Source organism: Poecilia formosa, unplaced genomic scaffold (genome assembly GCF_000485575.1).
Source record: "Poecilia formosa unplaced genomic scaffold, Poecilia_formosa-5.1.2 Scaffold25, whole genome shotgun sequence".
NCBI classification, from domain to species: Eukaryota; Metazoa; Chordata; class Actinopteri; order Cyprinodontiformes; family Poeciliidae; genus Poecilia; species Poecilia formosa.
Genome location: NW_006799964.1, coordinates 1,391,816 through 1,399,778, shown reverse-complemented (window position 1 = coordinate 1,399,778; position 7,963 = coordinate 1,391,816). Strand labels below are relative to the sequence as shown.

At 40.2% G+C, this 7,963-nt stretch overlaps 1 protein-coding gene across 5 annotated transcripts in view; it reads left to right on the top strand.

Moving 5' to 3' along the window:
* The first annotated feature begins 1,877 nt into the window (after positions 1-1,877).
* The window catches only part of ntrk2a (neurotrophic tyrosine kinase, receptor, type 2a), a 99,596-nt gene continuing 93,510 nt past the window's right edge, over positions 1,878-7,963 (top strand). The window contains exons 1-4 of one of the 5 annotated variants that reach the window (XM_016669479.1): positions 1,878-2,753; positions 5,157-5,231; positions 6,240-6,311; positions 6,809-6,877. In XM_016669479.1, the coding sequence (XP_016524965.1) occupies positions 2,500-2,753; positions 5,157-5,231; positions 6,240-6,311; positions 6,809-6,877 (470 nt within the window). In that variant the 5' untranslated portion in view covers positions 1,878-2,499. The remainder of the gene's footprint in view (positions 2,754-5,156; positions 5,232-6,239; positions 6,312-6,808; positions 6,878-7,963) is intronic. The other 4 variants (XM_016669482.1, XM_016669480.1, XM_016669481.1 and 1 more) reach the window with 4 other exon arrangements.

The following is a 7,963-nucleotide window of genomic DNA, read 5'->3' as shown; positions in this document are numbered from 1 at the left end:
GTTTGAAAGAAAGCAGACGTTTTGAAAGCAAACATAGCAAAAGTATGAAGTCCTGCTCTCAAACTGAAAATGTGAGCTCTTGATTTTTGGCATTTTAATTCCTGCATATGCACTGGCATGAGTAATTTGCTGAACATTCAGAAGAGAAACTGCAAACAAAAGCATCAGCCTCATCAATATTGACACTACCAATATCAATATTGATAGTATCGACATTTAGATTGATACGCCATTGTCTCATGTCACCCAGAAAGACAAGACCTTTACTTTTCGACTCGCCTCTTTCACCACAGCCAACTGAAGCAGGGGCCACCCTTATACAGATGAGGCTTGGATCCAACTTTCAATATCCTGTTCCATCATTTGTTAACAAGGACCCCCATCCTGAGCCAAAATCTGACCTCAAAGCAGGACGAAACAATTCACCTTTTCCTGGTTGAGACCCATGGCTTCGGACTTGAAGGGCTGCTTCATGCTCATCCACAAACTACATAAATACACTCTGAAGGTCATGGTTTGAAGACGAAAATAGAACCCCATCATCTGCAAAAAACTGCGCTAAGCTCCAAAGCAGACACAATTCTCTCAATGACCGTGTCAATGATAACAAAAAAAACAAAACAATTTTAGTAACAAGAGAGGAACTTGGACTGGGACTTGTGCTGAGAATGTGGACACAGGTCTGACTTTGGCCACACAACTACCAGAATGATGCCCAGATAGTCAGTACTCCTGGATAGAAGTACCTCCAGCGACATGAAACTGAACCTTCATCTCAAACTGTTCTGAGCAAGAAAAAGGGATTGTACTACACCAACCTTTAAATACCTGCACTGATCCCCTGCGAATGAAATAATATTATGTTAAAGTAATGTGCTGGTACTGGACCTAGATATGTTTTAGAGTTGCTGGTATGGAGCATGTTGACCCATCAGGTCATGAGAAACCTGTTTACCCACTGCTCCCAGTACCATAACTAAACAAGTGGAGGAGCCATAGTTTCTACGCTCATCAGCTCTGGAACAATCTGACTGTTTCACATTTGCATTTGTAATTCATTCATATTGTGTGATGTTTATTATTCTTTTCCTAAACTCAGTGAAAACTGTTTTCTCTTTCCAAGGTTGATGGACAGTTGGGATCCCTTGATAAATTGATCCTGTCCTCTTTCTTGAAAATTGAGACCACCTCCCTGTTCTGCCACTTCACAGGCACTTGTCATGATCCGTGTTTCTGTGTGTTTATTTTTGATTTTTTTCTGTGTAGTCCTGTTCCCTGTGAGTCTGTCTCTGGTCTTCCCCTTGTTTCCCAGGTGTGACTCATTCCCTTGATTACCCCGTGTGTATTTAAACCCACCTGTTGTCTTTGTCTCTCATTGGATCCTTGTCATGTATTTCCTGTTTCCCCGTGCCATGAGATGTTCCCTGTGCTGTTCTCTGTTGCTCTGTCTTCTGGATACCACCATTAAAGTCATCATTTTCACTTACCTCCTGGGTCCGCCTGCGTCCATATCCTCACCACAACCACCGTTTATGACAGCACTAACTCTAATATTTATCTAATAACTAATGTGAAAAGCATGAGAATCAAGTGACACATTTCACAATGTGTTCAATATAATGTTGGGCTGTAAGTAAACCGTGAATGAGGATGCTAATTGCACAACATGCAAACAATCGAAGTTGGACAATTGGGATTTGTGGTAAGTTGCAAGGTAATGGATCTGTACTGGATCTCAAATCAAATTTGGCTTTGGTCCTCAAATACTGTTGGTCCAGTACAACCAAACAGTAGAGAACCTCAAGTCAAAACAGCTGTATTCAGCAATGAAATGTTCCTGCTCTGTGTCCGGACCTTCCTGAGAGCAGATCAAGAAAATCTCCTTTTTAAAAAGAGATCAATGGTGTCTCACTTTGTACATGATCTGCTTTGATGCGGGTACGCATCCTTTCCCTTCTCCCCCCCTTTTCTCCTCCTTCATCTGTCCTCATCGCAGCCTTTTTCTCTGCGCGCCGCACATTTTATCCGAGCACCAAGCAAAAAGCAGCAGCAGCAGCAGCAGCAGCAGACAATTATCCACACACAGAGAACATTGTGCCGAGGACGCTCCGGTCAGTGACATCTGAGAGAAAGAGAGAGGCAGACAGAGAGGGGGGAGAGAGAGAGCGATTCTACTTGGCACACAGCGCCCCTGTGGCAGTGAGACTTTGACTGACTGGCTGTCTGACGGAGGATTCTGGAGGACAACGCAGCTCTTCTAATCCTTTTCACACCTTTTTTTTTCTGCGTCTCGTCTGTCATCTCGGAGACCTCTGATGGTTTTCTAGCGTCTCTTCACCGCTTCTTGCCACCTCAGCATCGGATTCTGCTTCTTACCCCCGCACCTTTCTTCCCCTCTCTTCTCCTTGACTGGCCGAACCGGGGCTGATCCCAGCCAACCCGAGCCGGGCCGTGGGGGCTTTTCGGCGAGCCTTGTAGCTGAGAGTCGGGACACCCGAGATGTGCGCTTCGGGACCAGGGATCTGGGCTCTCCCCTCGGCGTGGGGAACCTCGGGCTCGTGGCAGTGCTTCTGGTGGTGGGTCGTGGCGGTCGGGGTGACTGTGGGCTCGGGGGACCCTTGGATGTCCGCGGAGGCATGCCCCTCGACTTGCTCCTGCAGCAGCACCAGGATCTCCTGCGTGGACCCGGAGCGAGGGATCAGCGCGTTCCCCGTCCTGCAGAGCGAGGCGGAGATGGAGAACATCACCGACATGTGAGTGTGGAAGCTGTCAGAACCGCATCTCCATTTGGCCTAACCTATTTCTTTTTAAAGAGCATTTAATCGCGGCTGCGCTTCCGGCAAATAAAGAAATGCTCAGCCCTCCAAACATCATCTGTTGCTGATCATTCGCACAGCAACGAGGGAGCCTGAATAGAAGGCGGATTTTTAAAAATCATTTCATTCAACGAGCCCTTAACCTCGTTCAGGACTCTTTGAAATTGTCCAGGTATGTAAGGAAGCAAGCAGCCCTTTCTATCTGCACGATTAGTGTGCAGCCTAACCTGCATTGCATAGAACAACCATTGCAACCACGGGGCGATCAATGTAGAAAAGTCTGTTAAAAACAAATCTGTGTTTGCTTGTGTGTAGTTGGCTGCGCTCTCATCAGACACCACAGTCCAAATATTAGCACAGACACTTCCCAAGATGGCTAATATGAGGAGGCTATTTGGACGAACTGAGATGAGAGAATTGATGCTGAAGGGGGGATTTGCTTAGGCAACAATTTTCTACCCAGACTGAATATTTTGCTCATTTTTGATGACTGTATTCTTTTTTGTGCACTTCGGGATTTGCAGCATCCCTGCGTCATAACTTCGTAAATTCATACATTTTAGATAAGGAAACTTGAAGATAAGCTCTTTTCTTGGCACAGGTAAAAACGACCTTGTTGACACGCTTGGTTAGATAGAAACAATCCTTATCACTGGCCTTGGAGGCTGTTTAAATGAGCATGAGAAGCAATCATGAAGTGCTTGGCTTGAGTTTGAACCAAAAACGACCTTGCCAAAAGCCGTGGAGATGGTTTATCTTGTCTGCATTAATTGCTGAGATGTCCTGATTTTTAATTTTTTTTAATATGCCTTGAGATGTCAGTACTGGGTCAAAATTTAATGAGCTGCCAGTCCAAGTCAGGCAACTGCACTCAAATATAGTTGGTTATGAAGAGTAAATTTTGATATGTTTGTCTGTGTGTGTGTGTGTGTGTGTATATATATATATATATATATATATATATATATATATATATATATATATATATATATATATATATATATATATATATATAATGTGTTGAGTCGTAAAATTAGTTGTGCTTTTTTCCCCATCTTAAATAAATTTTACCAGACAGAAAACCTCTGTAGTGTTATTGTTAGAACACTCACTTGAATTGTCTTGTCAAATCAGAACTTCTTCAAATTAAGTTTGAGAGTCATAGACATACACAGGTCAGGCAAAAGATTATGACCAACACGGAGACCCTTTACACTTCCTCTTGACGTGTTCCTCCTGTTTCTTGCACATCGCTTTGGATCAGGGCTGAACTTAGAAAGCTATGGGCCCCTGGGCTGGCGCCAGTCTTGCTGTCCGTATCCATAGGTAGCCCTGTACATTAGCAGTATGAATTGATGCATGATAGGTTTATTACATATGTTGTTCCTAAAAAAATTACTATAACATACAAATTTTCAAATTGTTGAATATCATTCAACACACATTTGTAAAATAAATAAAAATCTTTAAGGCCCCAACAAAATTGGGATCCTGGACTGCTGCCCTTTGAGCTCTTTCTAATTACTGCCCCAGCTTCTGATGACACAATATTCATCTCCCTTTATAGAAGAGAAAACCAGCGGCAGGTGGGAGATTAAATAGATTGGGGGAATTTCCTCAGGTATTATATCACAAAAACTAGATATTTTGTTGCCTTTATAGTGTTTGCACACCTTTTCACTTACAGTACATGATATAATAGGTCATTTTTACACTGAAAATAAGAACAGCAAAAGCACCTCAGAGCTAAGCAGTTTCAGATAATTTTTCGTTGCTGGGGCTGATGGGAATTCAGTAGTATTTGTAAGCCTTTGTTCAATGTTTTATGTAAAATTACCCTGAGAACTTGACCCATACAGCCGGCGCTGCTGTAGCTGTTGTCTCGGTAAAATAGTGCGTTCTCGGTTCTCTCATAGTCTTTTTGTTTAGCTTGAAATATTCTCAGACATCTAATCCCAGAGCTGTAATACATGAGAAGTACTTATGCTGCTTTTCAGAATATGTTCGCTCCGTTCTTTTCATGCACACATGGGAGCTGCTCGGAAACCGTCTCCTGCTGGCCCCTCAAACACAAACAGGTCAAGTGTTTTGCTCAGATGCTGCTGAGGAAAAGAGACGATAACACATTCTGCTTCCTCACTCTGAGAAGCTACAACGATTTTCCCCTGCGTCCTGTGGATCGGCAGTGGTCCGTCAAAAAGTATATTTTAAAAAAAATAAATAAAAACATGTCCATTTATGTAGGTTTAACATGTTTATATCTTGATGACGGGTTTCTGCTTGTACTTCCCCATGCTAACAAGTTATCTTTGTGTTATGCACGCTTGTATCCCCTGACAGCTACATTGCAAACCAGAGCAGCTTCTCCTCCATTAATGACAAAGACCTGTACTACTACAAGAACCTCAGGAACCTGTGAGTCCTTTATGACTTTATTTTACATGGGAAATGTTTAAGTTCAAGTGTCGTCTTCTTATTATAACAGACAGACGTATTAAACATATGTGCCTCATTATAATGAAAGTTTTAAAATATTATAGCGTATAAGCTTTTTTTGTGTTTTTGTTTGTATAAGTGTCTGATTGTTTATATCTGTATAATAGTCTGATTATCTACATAATAGTCTGATTGTCTATATCTAAACAATCAGAATAAAAAAAAACAAGAAATTAGTACCAAGTAAATTACTTCAGTGTGGAGTTGGACCTGCTGTGGCATAACTCTAAATTCACAGAAAGTTTTGGGACCTTGTGGCTCAGTGCTGGAGCAGGCGCATCTTAAGCGGCGGCTATAATACTCAACGCAGCTCTTCCCAGTTTGAAGAGCTGCGTTTTGGTGCAAGCTTTCCCCTTCTTTCTCTGCCATTTTCTGTACATTGTTTATTATCTTTTGAGTAATGCCACATTTTCTATCGCTAACTTACTTCTTTGATGAATGGAAACAAAATAACACCTAAATCTGCCGGGGCTTTCAATAATTTTGAGCTTATGTACATTAGTTCATTTTTATGGTATGCAGTATTTCTTTTTTCAAAGAGCATTCAGACATTAGTTGATTGCAAACAAGCTCAACTTTTATTTATTTATTTATTTTTTGCTAGTTTCATGCCTCTGGATCAGCTTTCCACTTATAGTTATTATAGCTATCATCATATTGCGCATTTAGAACAGTAAACGTGCAGCTTGGTTTCTAAAAGATTTCACTAAAGTTGTATTACAGGTCAGTAAATCAGAGTTAATGAAAAGTGAATTTGTTTTGGAGCCTGTTTTCCTTTTGGATGCATTTTGCTCATTATAAACACCCCAGCAGCTGCCCTGTAATTTGCTGAAAGGTTTTGCCTGCTGTGAATATTAATAATGTGTCGGGTTTTTAATGTTCATGAGGACTCTAATGATACTGATGTATTTGTTTGTTTTGTGTCAGTACGGTGACCAACAGCAGGCTGACATACGTATCAAAACTGGCATTTCAGAGCAACTTAAGGCTACAGTACCTGTAAGTAAAACCGTCGTTTTCTTTCTTTCTATTAACATGACAAAGATTGTGCAGATAAGTTCTGTACTTTTTGTGCACTAATCACCATTTTGTAAGACAGCATTTAAGAGGTATCATTATATAAAAAGGTAATATTTGATTTGTTGTATACTGAATTTAAGGGTGATGAGAAAAGAGACTTACATACTATTACATACATTTTATATATTATTGTAATAAATAAAACCATATTTCTAATATCGTTAAATTAGTCATAAAGGTAAAAAAAAGATGAAAATTAGAAACATGAGCAAGATAATTAATCTACATTTGATACAAAATTACTTAAAGTATTTCGTAATTTTATTCACTGCTGCAATCTTATGGAGGCACAACTCCATTTGTATATTGTACCAAAACATAAATTGATTTGGATGTAGAAACATTTTAAAACAACCTGATGCAATACTTTTTGTTTATATTGAACTTCATTCACTGATTCTTGGCTTCGTGTGCAGGAATTTGAAAGACAACAACCTGTCGTCCCTCTCCTGGAGGATATTCAAGCACCTCAACATCTCATATCTGTGAGTTAGCAGAAACCTTCACCTTCATCATGAGATGAACTCTGATGTTAGCTGAAGTTTTTTGAGTTGGCTTCATTGGCTGTCAGCCTTAAAAAAAAATCTTACAGCAGCTATTTTACCACTTAGATTTAGACGAGCAAAGATATCAAAATACATACCAGCTGGTAGTTGCGCCTCCTACCTCCAACCATAACTCATAAAATACCCATCAGGATCAATGCCTCTGATTGTTGGAGGAGTGCTTAGCTAATATATAGCGAGTTGAAAAATACACATCCCATGCTTGCCCAAAGAAAACATTTAGAGTTACCTCACAGTGTCTGATTATGTCCCACGGTGTCTTTGAACTTCGGATAATCTTCTTAAATGAGCTGTTTTGCACTTGCAGGAAAACTGTAATTGGGTTTCTGGAAGAGAATTAGATCAGCAGGATTGATAAAGATCTCATATCTGTCTTCAGACAGAATAGCAACATCTGGAAACTGCTTTGCTCTGTCTCTCAGTAGTAACATAATGAGCTAACACATCAGTGTAAAAGCCAGAAAGAGGAATACATCGAAACCCAAATCCCACAGAGAATTGCTAAAATATAGGTCCTTCAGCCTCACATTCTTTAAAGATAAAGTTTGTTGTTTTACCAAACTTAGCTAATTATATTACCTATTTTATGTTATTCTTTAAAGCAGTCATTTACAAATCTGATAGTTTTGGGAAAAGATTTTCATCTCAGCATCTCTGTGTATGATTTCCATTAATTTCCAGTATCTGATCAATTTCAACATTAGAACACTTTTTTTTACTTCATAAAATACAGAACAAGTAATCAAATGAACCAAAAACTAATGTGTCAGCAGTTTGAGTTGCCCAACCGTCTGTCTTCTGAAAACCCAAAGTTCAGCGCTCTCTCCTTCTCTGTTACTCCTTTGTGCTGTTCCGTGCATCTCGTGCTCCAGTAAGTCATCACTGGTCTCATAGTTCCTCTGTTTCCTGAACTTTCACCTACTATCTACTTCCAACATATCAGTGATCTTTGATTGCAGTTATTTCTGATTAGAAGTACATCAAACATGATTACTGTTACTTGAG